This window comes from Procambarus clarkii, chromosome 6, assembly GCF_040958095.1.
Source record: "Procambarus clarkii isolate CNS0578487 chromosome 6, FALCON_Pclarkii_2.0, whole genome shotgun sequence".
NCBI classification, from domain to species: domain Eukaryota; kingdom Metazoa; phylum Arthropoda; class Malacostraca; order Decapoda; family Cambaridae; genus Procambarus; species Procambarus clarkii.
The window spans coordinates 9,500,244-9,523,164 of NC_091155.1; the positions used below are offsets into that span (position 1 = coordinate 9,500,244).

At 47.4% G+C, this 22,921-nt stretch overlaps 1 protein-coding gene across 1 annotated transcript in view; it reads left to right on the forward strand.

Moving 5' to 3' along the window:
* Mccc1 (Methylcrotonoyl-CoA carboxylase 1) overlaps positions 1–22,921 on the forward strand; it is a 115,446-nt gene that overhangs the window by 70,170 nt on the left and 22,355 nt on the right. The window contains exons 10-11 of the mRNA XM_069305625.1: positions 4,188–4,337; positions 9,241–9,391. Of these exons, the coding sequence (XP_069161726.1) occupies positions 4,188–4,337; positions 9,241–9,391 (301 nt within the window). The remainder of the gene's footprint in view (positions 1–4,187; positions 4,338–9,240; positions 9,392–22,921) is intronic.

The following is a 22,921-nucleotide window of genomic DNA, read 5'->3' on the forward strand; positions in this document are numbered from 1 at the left end:
TATGTTCTCCAATTCCACATTCCATAACATGGCATTTATTCACATTAAATTCCATTTGCCAAGTATTGCTCTATATACTTATTTTGTCCAGGTCTTCTTGAAGGGCATGTGTGTGTGTTTAGTTGTGTTTTTTTGCGGGGGTTGAGCTTTGCTCTTTCGGCCCGCCTCTCAACTGTCAATCAACTGTTTACTAACTACTTTTTTTTTTTTTTTCTCCACACCACACACACACCCCCCAGGAAGCAGCCCGTGACAGCTGACTAACTCCCAGGTACCTATTTGCTGCTAGGTAACAGGGGCACTTAGGGTGAAAGAAACTTTGCCCATTTGTTTCTGCCTCGTGCGGGAATCGAACCCGCGCCACAGAATTACGAGTCCTGCGCGCTATCCACCAGGCTACGAGGCCTGTGTGTGCACGTGTGTATGCGCATGTGTTTAATACACCTTGTGTGTGTGTGTGTGTGTGTGTGTATATTTATATATATATATATATATATATATATAATTTTTCTTTCGGAAGGGGCTCCGTTCCCTTCGCTCTTGACGGGGCGCTGGGGGAGCAGCTTCCTCTGTTGGCTCTCGCATGGTCCCGCAGTTAGTGGGCATTTTTGGTTGTCTCCCGGCCTCTGGTGGAGGTGGACGGCTTCTATCCCTTTGGGGAGTTCGGGGCTGGCGGGGGTGGGCTTCTTCCCCTGCACTTCATCATGTCATCTTGATGGGTGCGCTTAGACGTGGTCGATCTGCCCCATCCTTCCGGGGTTCCCGTCTGCTCTATGCAGACACGGGCCTTGCAGATCTGCGGTTCTTCTGGACTTGTTCAATATGCGTCCTGGATTCTTTGCCCTCTTCGGAGGACTGTTGTCTCGGTCCGGCTTCTGTTGGGGCCAGGTGCCTGGATGGTGGCCCTGGACATCTGGGCCACATCTTGACACGTTCCTCTCCAGGGTTCTGGGATTGGCACAGTTGGTGGTGGGGCTTCAGGTTTGCCGCTTATGTTGTGTTCCCTGGTTTGTAATTGGCACTTGGTGTATTTACACATCCTTACCGGATCTTGGTGCCCTGTCTGCGTCTGCTCGAGATTCGGTGTCTGGTCTACCTCGACAACTGGCTGGTGTGGGCTCCCAATTGGTCTGCTTGTCTGCTCACCAAGGGTGTGGTTCTTTCCAGATCGCCAGGTTCATTTTCCTGATGATCTGGAGGCCATTCCATCTATTTCCATCCCGGCTTCGGACCTGGCTGGGTCTTGTTTAGGGCTCTTGAGCCGCTCCTTGTCTTTCCCTCCAGAAGCGTTGCTGCGGCTGAGGTCCCGCCTTCGACTGTTTATGTGGGAGGGGGTCCTGGGTCGCTCAGCGGTTGCTCGAGCGGTTCTGTGGGAGTCTGAACTTCGACGTGCTGGTCTGCCCGCAGGGTCGGGTTTGGCTTCGGCGTCTGGTTCCTTCGGGGACTTCCCTTCCGCCTCTTGCAATCGTTGGGTTCGTCCTCTGGGGATCTGTGTTGGTGCTGCGTCACCAGATTCCTCTTTGGGGTTTTTGGAGTTCCGTGCCTTGGCACCTCCCCGAGCCTTCGCTCGATGTGTTCAGGACGGGTCATCTCTCGGCTGGGGCTTTGTGACCATTGCTCACCAGGTCAGCCGTGGGTGGTGGGGTCTGTCCGTCCATCAGGCTCACAGCATGGGTCGGAAGTTCGTGGCTGTCTGGTTTGCGCTTCGGAGGGTTCGGGTCACTCAGTGCTCTACCATCCAGCTCTATTTGGACTGTTCTCCATGGTTCATTGCCGGAACCACGGGGTTTCTCCTAGGTCTTTGACCTTTGGGGTTGGTCCCTTCGAGTGGCTCGTTTGATGGATTCTCGGGGTTTGGCTAGCAGTGCGGTTCATGTCTGGGGTGTGTCCTGCATCCAGGCAGACAGCCTGTCTTGGTTCATTCCTCTGTTCGGGTGTTGGCTGGTTGTCAACAACTTGTTCGTTGGCTCTGCCGGACGTATGGACTCCTGGCCATGGACATCTTCACGTCGGTGTGGTCTTGGCATCTCCCATTCTATTTGGCGCCCTTACCCGCCTGCGAGGTGTTCACGGTGGAAGCCTTTTGGCAGGACTGGTCGAGGTGGAGAGTACCTGTTCCTCATCTCCCGGTCCAGCTATTGCTTCGGGTTCTGGCTCAGTTGGAATCCATTCCCTAGGAGAATAGATCTCGTGGTCCCTTGGTGGTCGGCCTAGCTTTATTTTCAGACGCTGGTTGAAAGGTGTCCGAACCCGGGGCGTTTTCCCATGGCTCCGCCTCTTTCGGCAGGTCGGACCGGTCCTGTACGTGACTTGTTCAGCCTTCTCCTCGGCTCTTCACGTCTGGTATTTTGACGCGAGTATATCACCATCTCTATGGTGATTAGGTGGCTTTGTTGATAGTGTCCCAGTTGCAAGCTTCGTCTCGGCGACAGTATGACGTTCCTTGTGTTTCTATTCACCATTTTCTTGCTCGTCGTAGGTTGTCTTCTCTTTCGCATCGGGTTGTCTTGTCCTTTCTTGGGTTTTCAGGACTGTTATTTCATGCTTCTTACTGTCACCTCGTTTCGTGTGGCGTTGGCGGAGCCACTCCGGCTTGCGTTTGGGATGGGCGTCACATCTGCCCCGTTCTGTACGCTTTCTAGTGTTTTGTTACACCTCCGGCCTGCTCATTCGTCGCCTGAGCCGTCCTGGTCCTTGATCATTGTGCCCTGTTATCATCATCTCCTCAGTTTGTGGTACTCCCTTTGGTTCAAGTTTGGTTTTCATAGGCCATATTTTGTTGGTATGGACCACTGCGGGTCGTGTTGGGGAGCTTCCGGCTGTCTTCTGGTTTAGTGGTTTCTGCTCTTTTGGTACTGGTGGTAGGTTTGTACATTCGCCGCCTTTCTCTGTCCTTCTGGCGACGGTCGAGAAGGTTTTTTTCTGGAGAGGTCCTTGGGTTATTGATGCTTGATTGGTTCAACAAAAAATGCCGGGGGTGCATCATTTGTTGTCCGGTTGTGGCTTTTTGCCGATACTTGTGTACTGTGACTGGGGATGCGCTTTGGGTTGATCCGGTTCCCCTCGTTTCCTGTTTCAGAGCTCGGGTCTCCGAGGTCGTCCGCTGAGTTTTTAAATCTGCCAGCCTGCGGTCTATCCTTGCGCCCGTGCCGTTCGGACGTTTGCAGCTTTCGCTGCCATGTTGGTAATGTCTTGGGCTCATTTCGGGCACGAGGATTTGGGGGTCGCAAAGGTTCCTGGCCACCCGTTCCTTATGCGCGCGTCTGCTCCTGTGCGTTCTTGTTGCCTTGGGTCGCAGGTTGCAGCCTGTTATCTCGGCTTCGCGTTGCGGAGTTTGTGGCGGCCACCTCCCGGGTCAGGCCTTTCTTTTCCTTCTCATTGGGTATGAAGCTCCAGGGAGCTGTAGAGGCTTCCCACAGAAAACCAGCATTGAATGTAATGAAACGCCATTTTCTGGGTGAGCCCCGGAGGCTCCCTAGCAATCCTCCCTCCCACCGGTCGGCATTTTTTTCGCGTTGGTTGAAGCTTAGCTTCCGAACTGATGCTAAGCAGCTGGCGTGGTGAGGTCCTGGGCTCCCCCCCTCCCCCTCTCAGGGCGGGGAGGGCTGAGCGGACGATCGGCGCATCAGTAAAGTGTGATGTTTGCTTGTTTCCTTGGGATTGTAGGGAGTTTCTACCTCTCTGTTCAGTTTTGTGTTTTAGCTTTTTACCATGTGGGGTTTGTTTTGTTATGCCTACCTTTCTGGGTGCCTAACCCCGGTCGATGGCAGATAAGGAAAACCCCATCCACTAGGTTTTCCAGGGCCATTGCTCCCTGAAACCTCTCTGAAGGGGGTCAGGTTCTGGCGCTTGTCTCTGGTAGGTCTGAACTTTTTAGCTAATGTCCCGGTCTAATGTGACATACAATATAATATATATCCCTGCCCGATAAGCTCCAGGGAGCCTCCGGGGCTCACCCAGAAAATGACGTTTCATTACATTTAAACGCTGGTGTTTTGACACTGGTAATAATATTATATCTGACCTGAAAATTTGTGTAATGACACAAAGTAAAAAAAATAAGATGGTGTTGAGATTTGTTTCTTTAATGTTTACAGCTGTTTTCTTTGTTCTTTATTACATTAAATTAGAATATTTTTCATTGATTAGCGTTTGCCTCGTCACTAACAACAAATGCTCTTTAACAGATTGTTGGTCTGAACACCAATGTCAATTTCCTTATGAGCCTGGCATCACATCCAAGTTTTGTAGCAGGTGATGTCAGCACTGACTTCATTCCTGATCACTATAACGAGTTGTTCCCAGACAAGAAGCCATCACAGCAGCTGTTTTGTCAGGTGAGTTTTATATATTAATTGTTGTGAAATCTGTGTTGTGTGTGTTTCATTTTCAAAGTTTCATTACATTCAACGTTGTTGTTTTTTTTCAAACAGTTGAGCAACTGCTCTGGGTCCTGGCCAGATTGGAGTCCTACCAGTGGAAATTGGTCCTTCTAGCTCCTTGGTGGCCAGCTCAGACTTGATTTCAGGCACTGCTTGCTCTGTGTCTGATCCCAAGCATTTCTTAACAGCTCTGCCTCTTTCAGAAGATCGGCCCAGTGACATACGTCGATGGCTTGACCTCCTGACAGCTGGGTGGACAGCATTTCGGATTCGTAGTCCTGAGGTTCCGGGTTCGATCCCCGGTGGAGGCAGAGACAAATGGGCAAAATGTTTCTTTCACCCTGATGCCCCTGTTACCTAGCAGTAAATAGGTACCTAGGAGTTAGACAGCTGCTACGGGCTGCTTCCTGGGGGTGTAACAAAAAAGAGGCCTGGTCGGGGACGGGCCGCGGGGATGCTAAGCCCTGAAATCATCTCAAGATAACCTCCTCAGTTCTTTTGCGTCTCGTATTTCTGTCGCATCTTTATCTCCATATCTGTTGTGAAGAAGTGTCTGAACTGATAGGGTCCCACTTGCACTTCTGTTCTCGGCAGCAGTGTGAGGTTTCTTGGCGCTCTTTTCAACACTTTTCCTTCATTGTTACTTTTTGGTCCCTGTTCATGTGGTACTTTCATTTCTTTCTTAAGTATTTCTTGACAGGCCTCTCTTGCTGAATCCTGTCGCCTCTTATCATGTGGCGCTGGTGGAGCTGCTGTTGCTTGTGTTAAGAGTCGATACTTCCTTGGCATCATTTCAGAAACTGTCTTGTGCATTGTTCCACCACTGTCATATTTCTGCGCTGCCTGAACCTGTTTGGTCCTTAGATTCCATTCTTTCTTTTCTTCTTGTTTTACAGTGTTTTCTTCATTCTAGGATTATTTCCCAAGGTTCTTATTATTTTTCCCATTATTTTTTTTTATCTGTTGACACTTGCTTGTGAAAGTTTTGGAAGCTGTGAAATCTACATGCTCTTCTCTGGAGATGGGGGTTTTGTTCTGTTCGCTTTGGTGGACGTTATGTTCATCTGCAACTGAATCTTGCTTTTCTGGCAAAGAATGAGTAGTTGGGTTTCCAATTGATGCTTGGTGGGGTGCATATGTGCTCTGTGTGGTGACATCTCTCTTCTCCTACCTTCATGCCACTGATTCTGCCTCAGTGGATGCTTTCTGGGTAAATCTGGTTTCCTTAGTCCCTTGTTCCAAGGCTTGTCTCTCATGTTGTCAGTAGTAATTACCTAAGTGTAATTACCTAAGTGTAGTTACAGGATGAGAGCTACGCTCGTGGTGTCCCGTCTTCCCAGCACTCTTTGTCATATAATGCTTTGAAACAACTGACGGTCTTGGCCTCCACCACCTTCTCACTTAACTTGTTCCAACCGTCTACCACTCTATTTGCGAAGGTGAATTTTCTTATATTTCTTCGGCATCTGTGTTTAGCTAGTTTAAATCTATGACCTCTTGTTCTTGAAATTCCAGGTCTCAGGAAGTCTTCCCTGTCGATTTTATCAATTCCTGTAACTATTTTGTATGTAGTGATCATATCACCTCTTTTTCTTCTGTCTTCTAGTTTTGGCATATTTAATGCTTCTAACCTCTCCTCGTAGCTCTTGCCCTTCAGTTCTGGGAGCCACTTAGTAGCATGTCTTTGCACCTTTTCCAGTTTGTTGATGTGCTTCTTAAGATATGGGCACCACACAACAGCTGCATATTCTAGCTTTGGCCTAACAAAAGTCATGAACAATTTCTTTAGTATATCGCCATCCATGTATTTAAATGCAATTCTGAAGTTAGAAAGCATAGCATAGGCTCCTTGCACAATATTCTTTATGTGGTCCTCAGGTGATAGTTTTCTATCTAGAACCACTCCTAGATCTCTTTCTTTATCAGAATTCTTTAAAGATTTCTCACATAATATATAGGTTGTGTGGGGTCTATGTTCTCCTATTCCACATTCCATAACATGACATTTATTAACATTAAATTCCATTTGCCAAGTGGTGCTCCATATACTTATTTTGTCCAGGTCATCTTGAAGGGCATGACAGTCATCTAAATTTCTTATCCTTCCTATTATCTTAGCATCATCAGCAAACATGTTCATATAATTCTGTATACCAACTGGTAGATCATTTATGTACACAATAAACATCACTGGTGCAAGAACTGAACCCTGTGGTACTCCACTTGTGACATTTCTCCATTCTGATACATTGCCTCTGATTACTGCCCTCATTTTTCTATCAGTCAGAAAATTTTTCATCCATGATAGAAGCTTACCTGTCACCCCTCCAATATTTTCCAGTTTCCAGAACAACCTCTTATGTGGAACTCTGTCGAAAGCCTTTTTTAGGTCCAGATAGATGCAGTCAACCCAACCATCTCTTTCCTGTAATATCTCTGTGGCTCGATCATAGAAACTGAGTAAATTCGATACACAGGATCTTCCAGATCGAAAACCATACTGTCTGTCTGATATTATATCATTTCTCTCTAGGTGTTCTACCCATTTAGTTTTGATTAGTTTTTCCAATACTTTCACTATTACACTTGTCAATGATACAGGTCTATAATTGAGGGGGTCTTCCCTGCTGCCACTTTTGTAGATTGGAACTATGTTAGCCTGTTTCCACCCGTCTGCTACGATTCCTGTATGCAGGGATGCCTGAAAGATCAGGTGAAGTGGAATGCTGAGCTCAGATGCACATTCTCTCAGAACCCATGGTGAAACGCCATCTGGGCCAGCTGCTTTGTTCTTACCGAGCTCCTTGAGCATTTTTTCCACTTCGTCTCTAGACACTTCTATGTGTTCTATGTTGTTCTCTGGAATTCTTATTGTATCTGGTTCCCTAAAGATTTCATTTTGTACAAACACACTTTGGAACTTTTCGTTTAGTGTTTCACACATTTCCTTTTCATCTTCCGTGAATCTATTTCCCATTTTCAACCTCTGAATATTATCCTTTACCTGCAATTTGTTGTTTATGAATTTATAGAATAGACCTGGTTCTGTTTTACATTTGTCCGCAATCCCTTTTTCAAAATTTCTTTCTGCCTCTCTCCTCACTGCCGTGTAGTTGTTTCTCGCATCTTTGTATCGCTGGTATGTTTGGGGGTTCGGCCTCTTCCTGTATTGATTCCATTTTTGTGTCTTTCGGTCTCTAGCCCTCTCGCAATTTCTATTGAACCAATCCTGTTTCCTAGTTCTGCATCTCTGTTTTGGTATAAATTTTTTTGTGCCTTTATCATATATTTCACAAAACTTGCCATACATCTCATTCACTTCCTTGCCTAGCATCAAGTCTGTCCAATTATACTCACTAAAAAAATTTCTAAGGTCACCATAATGTCCTCTCCTGAAGTCTGGTTTTTCAACTGCTTCAACCTCCTTATTTTCTTCCAGCTTATAACGCATTGCATACTTTATTCCCAAAAAGACATGGTCACTTTTACCCAAGGGAGGAAGGTACTGAATGTCAAATATCTCTTCCTCCTTCCTGGTAAATATCAAATCTAGCATGGAGGGAACGTCCCCTTCCCTCATCCTCGTAGCTTGTTTAACATGTTGATACAAGAATGTTTCCAGGATGAGGTCTACAAATTTACAGGTCCAAAAATCTTCTGTTTTAGCTTCATATGCTTCCCAGTCTATGGATTTCAAGTTGAAGTCACCGACTATCAACAGTCGTGATCTATCGTTATCCGCTCTCGCTATAATCTCTCTCATTATTGTTATAAGACCTTCACGTTTACTATCTAGCTCCTCCTTTGACCATGTGCTGCTTGGCGGTGGACTATATGCATTTATCATCATTAGTTTATCATCCTCATAGCAGATCTCTAGTAGTGCCATAGTATTTTTGTTTTCGCCAAAAATGCACCAATGCACGCTCGAAGACCCCTTTTTTCTTTGACAGGGACATGCCTCCTGTCATTCTGGATGCCAGATTTCTAGGTCTTTACATGTGTTCTTTACAGACTTCTAGGTCTTACTTTCCTTGCCACAGGCAGCCCAGCTTTGTTTGAATGAAAGCCTCTGGCTGGTGATGGAGAGCCCCCAGGTTACTCAAAGTTCAGGCTATGCAGAGCCTGAACTTTGCTTTGTGGTTTATTGATTAGGAAGGGTTTGGCTTTGGACTGTGTTGGTTTTTCCAGTTTCATCCTTTTTATCACTACAAGGACAGTTGGGCCCAGTCAATTGGCCCTTCGGTGGCTTCTGGTTCACCAGTTTCCTCCTTTGGCTTTTTGGAGTTCAGTCCGGTGGAGTCTTCCTTCTTGGGCACTCAACCTCTTTATGGATAGCTTGGCCCAGAGTTGGGGCTTTATGACCAATGCTCATTAGACTTCTCTGGATCATTGGTCTTACAACTCTGTTTATAAGTTGGAGATAGTCTGGTGTGTATTCCCTTGTTACTGTTCCAGGACCTCATCAGGTTTTTGTGGCTTTGGGTAGGGTTACATGGCACTGCTTTTCCTTTCTTCGGAAGTTTCTGGCTCCTACTCTCTTCTGCCCCTGGTGTTTCCCTTTTATTCATTGTGGTGAAGTAGCAACAGGGAGCCACTGAGGGAGTCTTCCCATAAAGTTTTTCACTCTACTTCCTAATTATTGAGAGAGAAGTGGACCAAATTTATTTTTTGGTCTCTGGAATCAACCCCAACTTTATTCACGTAAACACAGGAAGTTCACTACGTGAACTTCCTGTGTTTGTTTTTCAGGGATGTGTTGCACTCACAGATTGATGGCTCACTGCATGGAGTAACTATACAATGTAATTTCCTATTAAATTTGAGAAATTTTTTAAATTATGTTTGAAATTTCCAGACTGCACTGGCTCTAATACTGGAGGAGGAGCAGGAAGGAGTGCGTGCTATAGCTGCCTCACAAGACCCTACCTCACCTTTCAACCCTCGAACAATACCGAGGATCAATCACGTTTTTTCTCGTACCATAAATCTCAAATGTGAAAATGCAGGTAATTATTAAATGATTTAAGGCAAATAAATTTACCCTCATACATACAATAATGCATTTACTTCAAGTCTATCTGCATCATACATACAGTATTTTCAACACCTTGCTCCCCCATCTCCCTTTCAGTCTTCCCAAAAACTGTCTTGGTTAGCTTTTAAGCTCTTCTGCCTCCTATTTTATAGGGAGTAAAAATGAAACTTTGAATATAATAAAACACTTTTCTGGTAGACCCATGGTAGCTCGTGCAACTAAACCACTGGTATTACACAAATACTGTAACCCCGCGATTATCCGGGGTTCAAACATCCGGAAAACGCTCTTATACGGCCAAAATCGTGATCGGATAAAGTTATCACAATATCCGGCCAAAATGGCCACAGGAACCAGATAAAAGCTGGTTTGGCCGGATGAAAATTCGGCCATACCGTATTAATCCCATCTGTGGCTCTACACATATGGTGGAGGAGGGGGTGTGGTGAGTGGGTGGTGTCGGGAGGGTGGGAGAAGTGTGTTGGGAGAGACCACCTGGGTACAGGAATTACCATTAATTTTAGAACAATTAATCATAGCCAAAAACAAATGAAATAAGTACTAGTAATTATGTAACAACAAACAAATAAGTTTCCTAAAAGCAATGTGCACAGGCTGAAGTTTCCTTAAAAAATATTGAGAGTTTTTTTCCTCCTGGCGGCCTACATAACGTGCTATAGCTGCCCCACCCCAAGTGGACCCGTCCAACACTGGTCAACCCATGTGCGTCCATCCCTCGTGTTATACACAGTGCTGCGCCATTAGTGTAATATTTTTTTAAATAACTTTTTTATTTTCATAGTAACTTTGAACATTTTTGGCCAAGACTATGTCTGGTAGCAGCATCAATCGTTCTGGAGGTGTTAAGAGGAAGAAAGTTGTCCTAGCAATTAAAGACAAGTTACGTGTTGTTCAACCAGTGAGGTGTCACAGGCAACCAAGCGCCTTCAACAAGTGAGGCGCCACAGGCAAGCCAAGCGCCTTCAACAAGTGAGGCGCCACAGGCAAGCCAAGCGCCTTCAACAAGTGAGGCGCCACAGGCAAGCCAAGCGCCTTCAACAAGTGAGGCATAAGCAAGCGCCTTCAACAAGTGAGGCGCCACAGGCAAGCCAAGCGCCTTCAGCAAGTGAGGCGCCACAGGCAACCCAAGTGCCTTCAACAAATGAGGCGCCACAGGCAAGCCAAGCGTCTTCAACAAGTGAAGCGCAAGCAAACGCCTTCAACAAGCGAGACATCACAGGCAAGCCAAGCGCCTTCAACAAGTGAGGGCATGCAAGCGCTTCAACAAGTGAGGCGCAAGCAAGTTCCTTCAACAAGCGAGGCCTCACAGGCAACCCAAATGCCTTCAACCACTGAGGCTTCAGCAGCTGGCAGTCAAAACTAACTTTGCTTAATGAACTGTACAGTAATTTTAAGTGTTAATTTTAGTGTTGTGTTAGTATAGGTTATGTAAATTGTTAAGAATTCTTAACTTCAAGATGTGTGGCATCAATCAAGAAGACGAACACCAACAAGGTAAGTTGAGGTTTCTAGTTGAATATTTAATAATTATATGTGGTAAGGCAATTCAAATTATGTTGTTTGTAGTATAAAAATCGTTGGAAATGGTCACTTTTGGACTCGTAGGTGAAAAAGTACCATTATCTGAAAAATGTGATAATCCGGCTGGGGGTCCTTCCCATATAGTCCGGTTGATCGAGTGGAGACAGTACTACACAGATGACATAAAAATCAGCATGAAAATTACCTCGGCTGAAAACATTGAAAAACTTCAAACAGATATTAATAAAATTTTCGATTGTGCAACAGAAAATAACATGATATTTAACAGTGATAAATTCCAGGTACTCAGGTATGGGAAAAATGAGGACCTTTAACATAATACAGAGTACAAAACACAATCAAATGTGCCCATAGTAGGAAAACAGCATGTAAAGGATTTGGGAATAATGATGTCTGACGACCTAACGTTTAGGGAGCATAACCAAGCAAATATTGCGTCAGCCAGAAAAATGATCGGATGGATTACGAGAACTTTCAAATCCAGGGATCCCATCACAGTGGTTGTACTCTTCAAGTCACTTATGTTGTCCTGTCTTGAGTACTGCTCAGTACTCACTTCCCTCTTCAGAGCAGGAGAGATTGCTGAAATAGATGGAATACAGAGAACATATACGGCACGCATAGATGAGATAAAGCACCTAAATTATTGGGATCGTCTCAAAGCTCTCCAAATGTACTCACTAGAAAGAAGATGAGAGAGAGAGAGATCAAATAATATATACGTGGAAAATACTAGAGGGCTAAGTCCCAAATCTACACAGTAAAATAACAACATACTGAAGTGAACGATATGGAAGAAAATGCAGAATAGAACCAGAGAAGAGCAGAGGTGCCATAGGCACAATCAGAGAACACTATAAGCATCAGAGGTCTGCAGTTGTTCAACACCCTCCCAGCAACTTTAATTAAGAAATATTGCCCGAACAACAGTGGACATCTTCAAGAGGAAACTAGATTCTTTCCTCCAAGGAGTGCCGGACCAACCGGGCTGTGGTGGATATGTGGGCCTGTGGGCCGCTCCAAGCAACAGCCTGGTGGACCAAACTCACAAGTCAAGTCTGGCCTCAGGCCGGGCTTGGGGAGTAGAACAACTCCCAGAACCCCATCAACCAGGTATCAAATGCTTGAAGAAAATTGGGAACTGAGGTAAGCAAGGGAAATAATTGTTCCTGAGTAAATACCCTGACTATTTTGCACCTGACTGCCACCAGATGATAGCCCAAGTCACTTTTGGCCAGCATGCCACCTTCATTCACTGAATCCCTGAAACACACTAAATAAAATAAGGGAATAAGATGGGTGAATATGGGGAGCTATTGAAGGCCAATCAGAAACAAGTGTTTCATTGCATTTAGAGCTTGATTTCTGGGAGTCTTCAGATGGTCTACAAAAGCCTCTGTTTGTTGTTAGAGGAGAAATATAGATCACAGGGGTTGAATGCTGCTTATCATACCTTATCTATTGAGTTAGTGTTTTCAAATATGTAATTAATGATTAAGAATACAGTGGAACTTTGATTCAGCAAATCTCTGATTGGAACACACGCACTCCATGCCAGACTTACTCACCTAGTTTTGACAAACGAGTTCGCTGAAGTGGGGGAGATGTGTGAATGGCTTAGAATGTTGGGACTGACTTTACAGATATAGGAAACATTATTTTTATAGTTATGGGCCTTGGGAAAGGCACTGATCATATTTAAAAGCAAATTCTCTGCTTCTCTTCTGTGGGGGAGTCCCTTTGGCTCCCTGGAACTATCGGGCAAATATGCGGATCATTAGACCAGGGCATTAGTCATAGGAGCTCAGCCTACTAGGGACCATGAGCCCGGTAGGGGACTTGGGGCCCCTCAGAGAGGCACAGGGAGCAATGGCCCTGGAAAAAAAACCCTGTGGTTGGGGGTTGTTCTTATGTCATTGACCAGGGTTAGGCACCCAGAATGGTAGGCATAATAAAACAGACCCCACATGGTTAGAAAATTGCAACTGAAAACTGAACAGAGGCAGAACTCCCTCAAATCCCAAGGAAACAAACGAACGTCACACTCCATGCCTGCGTCAAGACCCCCCCCCCCCCATCCCTCCAGGTGGCAGGTGTCCTCGAGAGTACTGGGGCTGCTTGTGCTTAGGGGCATCCTTCCCTAAGTGTCCTGTGAGTACTACCCTTGCATGTTAGGCTTCCCTTCTCTGGTACGTTCGGGAACCAATTCTCTTGTGGTTTCTGCTGCTCGGCAGTTACCCCAGGCCTTGGAGCCAGCTGGGGTTTTGTGGCCTTTCTTTGGCCTTGGGTAGGGGCTGGTATCGTGCTGGTTGGGGCATCAAGGTGTTGTGCAGCCTGCCTACTTACTCAGCGGCTGGTTCCTGTTTCCTCTGTGGACGTTTAACTTTTGTGTTTTTTCTTTTGTTTTTATTTTCTTTGCATGGTGGGGGTCTGCCTGATATGGCTATAGTTCCACTTATAATATACTTGTGGCCTTCTGCTAGGCCCCAGTGATTGTGCACGTCGCTGGGGTTTCAGTGTTTTGATCTTCCTCTTGTTAGTTTTGGGTTTTAATCTGGTTAGCAACACCTTGCCCAGGCATCCCGTGCAGTCTGCCTATGGGCCCTAGGAAAACCTTGTTGGGGCACGGTAGACCTATGGATGCGTCTTCCAAGTTCCAGCCTGCCTCGTGCAGGTTCGAAAGTTGCTGTGTACCCTTGTCTCAGGGTGACAGTCACCTCTTTTGCCTCTGTCATGCTGCCTGTTGGGTCATCAACCCCTTTGACCCGGAGTCTTGCGAGTATTGTTCTCTGCTTGTTCTCCAGTACCATTCTGATGACATTACTGTTACATTACAGGCAGCATCCGCGTTGCATGCCAGGTTTAGGTTGCTGCAATGCGCTACGTTGGCTCCCACCTGGATGCCCCTGCCCCGCTTTGGTTATAGCAACCTGGACCTGGGGGCGTTAGTCGCTTCGACTTTGGCTCGGTCTGCACTCCCTGGTCCATCCCTTGTTATCTGCACCTAACCCCTCCCTCCCTCCCCCTCCCCCTTACTGCTTCTGGATCCCAAACATCTGAGGGTTTCAGAATCAGGGCAGGGTTTAGTTGGTAAGAAGACTCAGGCAGCTTCGGAGACTGCCCCTTTGGGTTTGGGGATGGAGGCATTTAAGCTGGTTCTTCCTACTGAGGCTTCTGGGTCTCATCAGCAGGCCCCCCTTCTATTCAGCCTTTCCCCTGGACTCTGCTTTTTCTTCAGGGGAAGAGGGTACGGAGGACTGCTTTGCCCTGGCTCCCAACTTAGGGGGAATCCTGGGGCTGGAGAGGAGTCGACCTGGGGGCCTTGGCATCCCCTTTGACCCCGCTTGGGTGTTGGTGCCCTTTTTGCGAGGCTTGTTGTTCAGGGGGTGGGGTTTTCTTACCCCCCTTCCCGGTGTGGTTCCTCGGCTCCATCTTTCCAGAGATTTTCTGCCTCTCAAATTACCCCTAAGGAGGTTCGGGAGGCTCTTGCTGCGTATCTCCTGCGAGACCAGGATTCTGCCTCTGTGATAGATCTGTCTTTGAGTTCGGTTCTTCTTCCCCGTATTGGGTGCATTGGGAGGTTCCGGAGTCTTCCTAGCTGGCAGACTGCCTATTCTTTTTGTTGGGTGCGTAGCATGGGTTCTGTCGGACCCACACGCTTGAGTGGTGAAAACTTCTACCATTCTGCAGGTTTACCTGGGGAGCGAGTTTGAGCACCTTAACTACTGCACTGCGCAACACGCCTTGAGGCGCTTGATGGGTGGTGCACAATGTGCCTCAGGGCATTCATAGGTATAGCATTCGATTCAAAAGCGCCACATGGTGATGCGGGGTACGAAACGGATGCCCGAGGCCTCCAGTGAAAGTCCACCATTTTGAAAAAAAAATCCCAGCATGCCTCAGGGCCGTAGGGACCCTTAGTTTCAAGGCAATAACTGTGTCTGACACATCATCTACGAGCTCCCAGTCCATGGTCAGCTGCAGTCCAGCAAAAAGACCCTCAGAGGATGAAATACGGGGCATATTGTATGATGATGGACCGATTGATGACGATTTCAACTACAGTCCTGAAAAAGACCTAATACAAGGATCGGACTCGAGTGATAGGGACACCGAGGTGGACGATATTGCGATTGTGTACAGTATACTCGCCTCACCCTGGCCTGCCTCGCGGCCCTGTGTCAACACCGCTAGAGTTACTATCACCATGCATGTCACCTAAAGTGAGTTTATTTAGTGATACTACATGTGATGAGTCATTTTCAGGCTTCAGTGACATTGGCTTGGATACAAGCAGTGTTGACGAACAGAGTACACGCGACTATGGTGTTACTAGGTGGGGTTTTGCTGCCCCAGCAACATGCCGAGGCAAGCGCCAGTGTGTCACGTAACCTGAGAACAAAGATGACAGTGCGCCCTCGAGATCAACTGTTTTTGGTTGACCTATACTATGCAGAACACTTATCTCCTGGTATACCCATACGCAGCTCTAGCACAAGACGATGGAGCCGTGGTGTTGGGGCCTGTGCTGGTGGTGCTTGTGCTGGTGGCGGCTGTGGTGTTGGCACCAAAACAAAAACCACTAGTGTACTTGTATGGGAGGATTGCAAGACTTTTATCTCACAAATTCCAACATTTGATGATACTGATGTTGGTGTGACAACCTTATTCCCCTATACTGGTGATGATATGACTGAAATTAACTATTTTATGCCATATTTTGATTAGGAATTCATGGACCATCTCGTTGCAGAGACGAACAGATATGCTCACAGCCTCATTGACTGGCATTTTACCTGCCTCTCGCATGACATGTTAGAAAGACAACAAATGAGGAAATGTATGTGTTTTTAGCGTTGTGCATGATGATGATGAGGCATTCAGATAATCATGTGATCCAGGATTATTGGAGCAAAAACAGCCATGTTCCATCTCCCGTGTTCAACAGGTACATGTCACGTGATAGGTACCTGCTGCTTCTCAGGTGCCTGCACTTTGAGAACAATGATAATGAAGACAGACACAATAGACTGGAATGTGCGGAAGATATTTAGTGATATGAGAGGAAAGTTCTGTGACTGTTTTGTACCAGGACAGAATGTGGTGATTGATGAATCGCTAGTCCTCTTCAAGGGATGACTGGCGTTCAAGCAGTACATTCCATCAAAGCTGCACCTGTTTGGACTCAAAGTTTTTCGTGCTATGTTACTGCGAAACTGGCATTGTCATGGACATGATACTGTACTCACCTAGTTGTACTCACCTAGTTGTGTTTGCGGGGGTTGAGCTCTGGCTCTTTGGTCCCGCCTCTCAACCGTCAATCAACAGGTGTACAGATTCCTGAGCCTATCGGGCTCTGTCATATCTACACTTGAAACTGTGTATGGAGTCAGCCTCCACCACATCACTTCCTAATGCATTCCATTTGTCAACCACTCTGACACTAAAAGAGTTCTTTCTAATATCTCTGTGGCTCATTTGGGCACTCAGTTTCCACCTGTGTCCCCTAGTACGTGTGCCCCTTGTGTTAAATAGACTGTCTTTATCTACCCTATCAATCCCCTTCAGAATCTTGAATGTGGTGATCATGTCCCCCCTAACTCTTCTGTCTTCCAGCGAAGTGAGGTTTAATTCCCGTAGTCTCTCCTCGTAGCTCATACCTCTCAGCTCGGGTACTAGTCTGGTGGCAAACCTTTGAACCTTTTCCAGTTTAGTCTTATCCTTGACTAGATATGGACTCCATGCTGGGGCTGCATACTCCAGGATTGGCCTGACATATGTGGTATACAAAGTTCTGAATGATTCTTTACACAAGTTTCTGAATGCCGTTCGTATGTTGGCCAGCCTGGCATATGCCGCTGATGTTATCCGCTTGATATGTGCTGCAGGAGACAGGTCTGGCGTGATATCAACCCCCAAGTCTTTTTCCTTCTCTGACTCCTGAAGAATTTCCTCTCCCAGATGATACCTTGTAATCTGGCCTCCTGCTCCCTACACCTATCTTCATTACATTACATTTGGTTGGGTTAAACTCTAACAACCATTTGTTCGACCATTCCTTCAGCTTGTCTAGGTCTTCTTGAAGCCTCAAACAGTCCTCTTCTGTTTTAATCCTTCTCATAATTTTAGCATCGTCCGCAAACATTGAGAGAAATGAATCGATACCCTCCGGGAGATCATTTACATATATCAGAAACAAGATAGGACCGAGTACAGAGCCCTGTGGGACTCCACTGGTGACTTCACGCCAATCGGAGGTCTCACCCCTCACCGTAACTCTCTGCTTCCTATTGCTTAGATACTCCCTTATCCACTGGAGCACCTTACCAGCTACACCTGCCTGTCTCTCCAGCTTATGTACCAGCCTCTTATGCGGTACTGTGTCAAAGGCTTTCCGACAATCCAAGAAAATGCAGTCCGCCCAGCCCTCTCTTTCTTGCTTAATCTGTGTCACCTGATCGTAGAATTCTATCAAGCCTGTAAGGCAAGATTTACCCTCCCTGAATCCATGTTGGCGATTTGTCACGAAGTCCCTTCTCTCCAGATGTGTTACCAGGTTTTTTCTCACGATCTTCTCCATCACCTTGCATGGTATACAAGTCAAGGACACTGGCCTGTAGTTCAGTGCCTCTTGTCTGTCGCCCTTTTTGTATATTGGGACCACATTCGCCGTCTTCCATATTTCTGGTAGGTCTCCCGTCTCTAGTGACTTACTATACACTATGGAGAGTGGCAGGCAAAGTGCCTCTGCACACTCTTTCAGTACCCATGGTGAGATCCCATCTGGACCAACAGCCTTTCTAACATCCAGATCCAGCAGGTGTCTCTTGACCTCCTCTCTCGTAATTTCGAACTCCTCCAAGGCCGCCTGGTTTACCTCCCTTTCTCCTAGCACAGTGACCTCACCCTGTTCTATTGTGAAGACCTCCTGGAACCTCTTGTTGAGTTCCTCACACACCTCTCTGTCATTCTCTGTATACCTGTCCTCGCCTGTTCTAAGTTTCAATACCTGTTCTTTCACTGTTGTTTTCCTTCTGATGTGACTGTGGAGTAGCTTTGGTTCGGTCTTGGCTTTGTTTGCTATATCATTTTCAAAATTTTTCTCTGCTTCTCTTCTCACCCTGACGTACTCATTCCTGGTTCTCTGGTATCTCTCTCTGCTTTCTGGTGTTCTGTTATTCCGGAAGTTCCTCCACGCCTTTTTGTTCAGTTTCTTCGCTTCCATACATGCCCTATTATACCATGGATTCTTCTGTTGCTTCTCGGATTTTTCCCTTTGGGCCGGGATGAACCTGTTTACTGCCTCCTGACACTTTTGGGTAACATAGTCCATCATACCCTGTACAGACTTGTCTCTGAGGTCTGTGTCCCAAGGTATTTCACTTAGGAAACTTCTCATCTGTTCATAATTCCCCTTTTGGTATGCCAGCCTTTTGATTCCTAGTTCTTTTTGGGGGGAGATAAGTCCTAGCTCTACCAGGTACTCAAAGTTCAATACACTGTGATCACTCATTCCCAAGGGCGCTTCCATCTTAACTTCCCTTATATCCCATTCATTTAGGGTAAATATCCCTAAATAATAGAATAAATAAATGTATTCAGAATAAATGTATTCAGGTACAGACGTTGACATACCAGGTCAAGATGCACATGGGTTCTCAGGGAGTGTTGTGAAAACACTCATGGAACCGTTGCTGAACAAGGTGCATACCCTGTTCACAGACAATTATTGTACCAGCCCCTTGTTGACCGGATTCCTCCTTGACCACAACACCGGCTTATGTGGCTCTGTCGAGCCCTGCAGGAGGGAAATGCCAGTGTTTGGCATTGGTATTGCAGTGGGTGATTGCCAGCTGCAGAAGTGTGAACAAATGTTATCAGTGCGCTGGAGGAACAGACACGAGGCGAATATGTTGACAACTATTCACACTGGTGCCATGTTGGACAGTGGCAAAATGAACTTTACAACACGGTTCCTAATATATAAACCTGATTGTGTCATTGACTACAATGTAAATATGTGGCTAGTTGATAAATGTGACATAATGGTTGGTGCCCGCAAGTGCGTCCAAAAATCTGTGAGTTGGATGCAGAAATTCTTTTTCCACTTCATTGACATTGCAGTGCTGAACTGTTTCAACATGCATCTCATGAAATCTGGCAAGAGACCCCAATATGTACCTAGCGTGTTGCTTTAGTGTCCTCGGAAAGTATGGGGTGGAGGACTGTGCTGCAACACGTGGAGTGCCAGCAACAATGCCTCACTCAGTTCCTAACAGACTCAGGAGTAAAGAACACCTTGCTGTACACAAGCTTGGTTATATGCCAGGCACAGGCACATGGGACAAGGGTAAACGTGCCTGCGTTGTCTGCAAGAACACACAACGCAGGGAACACAAGCGAAGATCCATCTGCACCTGGTTCGTTGATTGAAGCTGGCACGCGACTGGCTCCAGGAGTCTATGGCATGGGCGCTTGCCAAGCCATGACGTCATGCACCATATTCCAGACATCACTGTAACTAAAGTAAGTATTTTTGTGATTTTTTTTTCTGCATATATATGATCAGGGAAGGATATTTAACACTTTTGGAAGAACAAAAAATTTGTTGCGAACAATTTATTTTCAACGCACCGCGGGTTTGTTATATTTAAGCTTTCTTGGGATGTTGGCCTAGTACAGCTGCATGTGCAGGTTCCTACCCTTTCGGCATCCATGGTTGCTGTGGATTTGCATGCCCATGGCCATTTGGCTTTGATTTTGCCCTTCTTTTCCCTTCTTGAGCTGTCTTCGGCCTAGCAGGAGGAGGATGAGTGCCGGGCCTTCGTTGGATGTCTTGGCAGCTTGGGCATCGGCGCTGTTGAAGCTGTTTGTGCCCTGGCTCTTAGGTTTTCATAGCCATTTTGCGGAGTCTGTTGTCATGCAATTTCTGCATGGCAGGACGAGAACTAGACAGTTTCTATGTCGGACTTGTTGTTTCTCCAGGGCGGCCGTTCTCAGCCTTCTTGGAAAGGTTGTGCCAGGACTTGAGTTCTGCTGGTAGAGGTAGGCCTTTGGTGCCAGCTTCTGAGCTGACATTGCCTTCGGGGGCTGGCGTCGTCTGGTCGGTGCGATGATCGCTCTGTTCGTCGGTCGGCTTCTCGTAAGGGGGATCGAACCTTTTGCTTTTCACCCCGTTGACGGGGCGATGGGTGGGGGGGAGGCCCGCGCTGTTTGCTCACGCTTGGTTCCGTGATTTGGTGACCACGGTGACCCCATTTACAGTCGTGTCATCCGGCCTGTGGCGGCATTTGCGGCTCCTCCTCCTTCAGGGAGTTCGGGGCTGAGGGGGCAGGATTCTTCTCCTGCACTTCATCAGGTTATCTGGGCATGGTCATAATGACCCCATCCCTCAGGTGGGTTTCTCACTTGTTCCCAGTGCCAAAATGGGACTGTACGGATTTGCGGTTCATTGTGGACTTGTCCAGAATGAACCCCTGGATTCCTTGCCTATCCTTTCGGATGACCACTCTGCCTCGGGTCCGGCTTCTTTTGCAGCTGGGGGCCTGGATGGTGTCCCTGGAGCTCAAGGATGCATATTGACACCTCCATATTTATCCACGTTTCAGGAACTGGCTAGGTTTCATGGTGGTGCATCAGGTTTACTGCTTTCGTTGCTTTCCCTTTGTCTTGGATCTGGCACCTCGCATATTCACGTGTCTTTTCCGGGTCATGGTGGTCCGTTTGCATTTGCTAGGGGTTCGAGTCCTGGCCTACCTCGAGGACTGGTTGGTGTGGGCTTCTGGTCTGTCCACTTGTCTGCTTGCCAGGGGTGTGGTTCTTTCCCAGCTCTTCGTGTTCCTGTTGAACTGGAGGAAGTCCCATCTGGTTCCGCCCCAGGTTCGGGTCTTGTTTGGGACTCTCGGACTGCTTCCATGTCTCTCCCTCTGGAGGCGTTGCTGAGGCTGCAGCCCGCCTTCGGCTGTTTCAAGGGGGGGTCCTCGGGTCACTTGGCGGTTGCTTGAGCAGTTGTGTGGGAGTTTGAACTTCACTGTGCTGGTCTACCTGTTGGGTCGGGTTTGGCTTCGGCATCTGTTCTGGCTCTTCCGGGGATGCCTCTTCCGCTGCTTTCGTAATCACTGGGTTTGTACTTCAGAAGCCTTGCATCGGTTGCTGCATCACCGGCTTCCTCATAAATGCCTTGGTGCCTACCCGAGCCCTTGCTCGATGTGTTCACGGACGCGTCGTCTATCGGCTGGAGCTTGGTGTCCAGTGCTCACCATGCCGGCCATGGGCGGTGGGGTCCGTCCTTCTGTCGGGCTCACAGCAAGATTTGGAAGTTAATGACGTTTTGGCTGTGCTTCGGAGGGTTCAGGTCGCTCAGAGTTTGACTATCCGGCTTCATTCGGACTGTTCTCCAATGGATCATTGCCTGAACTGCGGGGGGTTCCCTTCAGTCCTTGCCTCTTTGGGGCTGGTCTCTTTGAGTGGCTCGTCTGCTGGCTTCTCAAGGTTTGGCTGTCTGTGCGGTTCATATCCGGGGAGTGTCTAACATCCTGGTGGACAGTCTGTCTCGGTTCATTCCCCTATCCACGGTATGTATGGTCAACACAAACGACTCCAGTTGGATCTGCCAGAGTGATGTGGCTGATTCGAGTCTGTCACCATTTGTATGGTGAGCAGGTGACTTTGTTGGTGTCCCACCTGTGTGTTCGTCTTGGTGGCAGTCGGTTGTCAGAACTGAAGGGCAAGAGCTATGTGGAGAGGTTAGAGGCATTAAATATGCCAAAACTAGAATACAAAAAAAAGAGGTGATATGATCATTACACATAATAGTAACAGGAATTGATAAAATCGATAGGGAATATTTCCTGAGACCTGGAACTTTAAGAACAAGAGGTCATAGATTTAAACTAGCTAAACACAGATGCCGAAGAAATATAAGAAAATTCACTTTTGCAAACAGAGTGGTAGACGGTTGGAACAAGTTAGGTGAGAAGGTGGTGGAGGCCAAGACCGTCAGTAGTGTCAAAGCGTTATATGACAGAGTGCTGGGAAGATGGGACACCACGAGCGTAGCTCTCATCCTGTAACTACACTTATGTAATTACAAATCACGAAGGGACATAAAGGCACAGTTGCACGCCTAGACCAAAGGTCATGCAGAACCCTGAGAAGAGGGGATCATGACCCCGACATGACGGAGAAGTCCCGTCCCAGAGAAGAAGTGTGAGTAAACGGAGAAGAGTACCAACCGACGGACCCAAGGGACAAGGAACCGAGCCCGGGGAGGGGCCAACGCCCAACAACTCTTACGTAGAGGGGGGAGGGAAAAACTCCACTCCCCCGTAACCGAAAGCCCCGCTCAGAGGGTAGAAAACCCCGACGGGGTCCAACGTCAGCCCCTCCCCAGCTCCGGGAACCCTCACGGCAGGCCCTAGGGCCGAGCCGTTCCGCCAAAGCCCCAGCCTCGCAAAAAAAGTGGGGGCAGCCGGAAAAGTACTATGGAAGGGGTGCCCACTGGCAGACTCGTAACACGGCTGGAGGAACAGGCTTGAATGCCTCCGTCACTATTCCGGAAGGGGAATTCCCCGAGACCGCCAGAGTCTCAAGACCACTGAAGCCCCGCCCCGACCCCGAACACAAAGACAGTGAGGATCTCAGTCCCCGTGTACACTCACGGGGACCGAGCAGGGGGCTCCACCAGAAAAAAAACTTGCACAGATCAGGCACAAGAGGGGAAGTAAGGCGAACCCCCCTCACAAGGCAAAAAGAAAAGGAAAAACAAAATGCCGCAAGACGACAACGTACCCCAAGGAACAGAGCCAGCCGCTGTGAGTGGTGAAAACAAGCTGCGCAGCACCCAGCGCCCCACCAGTGCAAACTGCCACTTACCCTAAGGTAAACAAGAAAGACAAACCACCAAGCACCCAAAGGGCGGCCGAAAAACCGAGCAGTA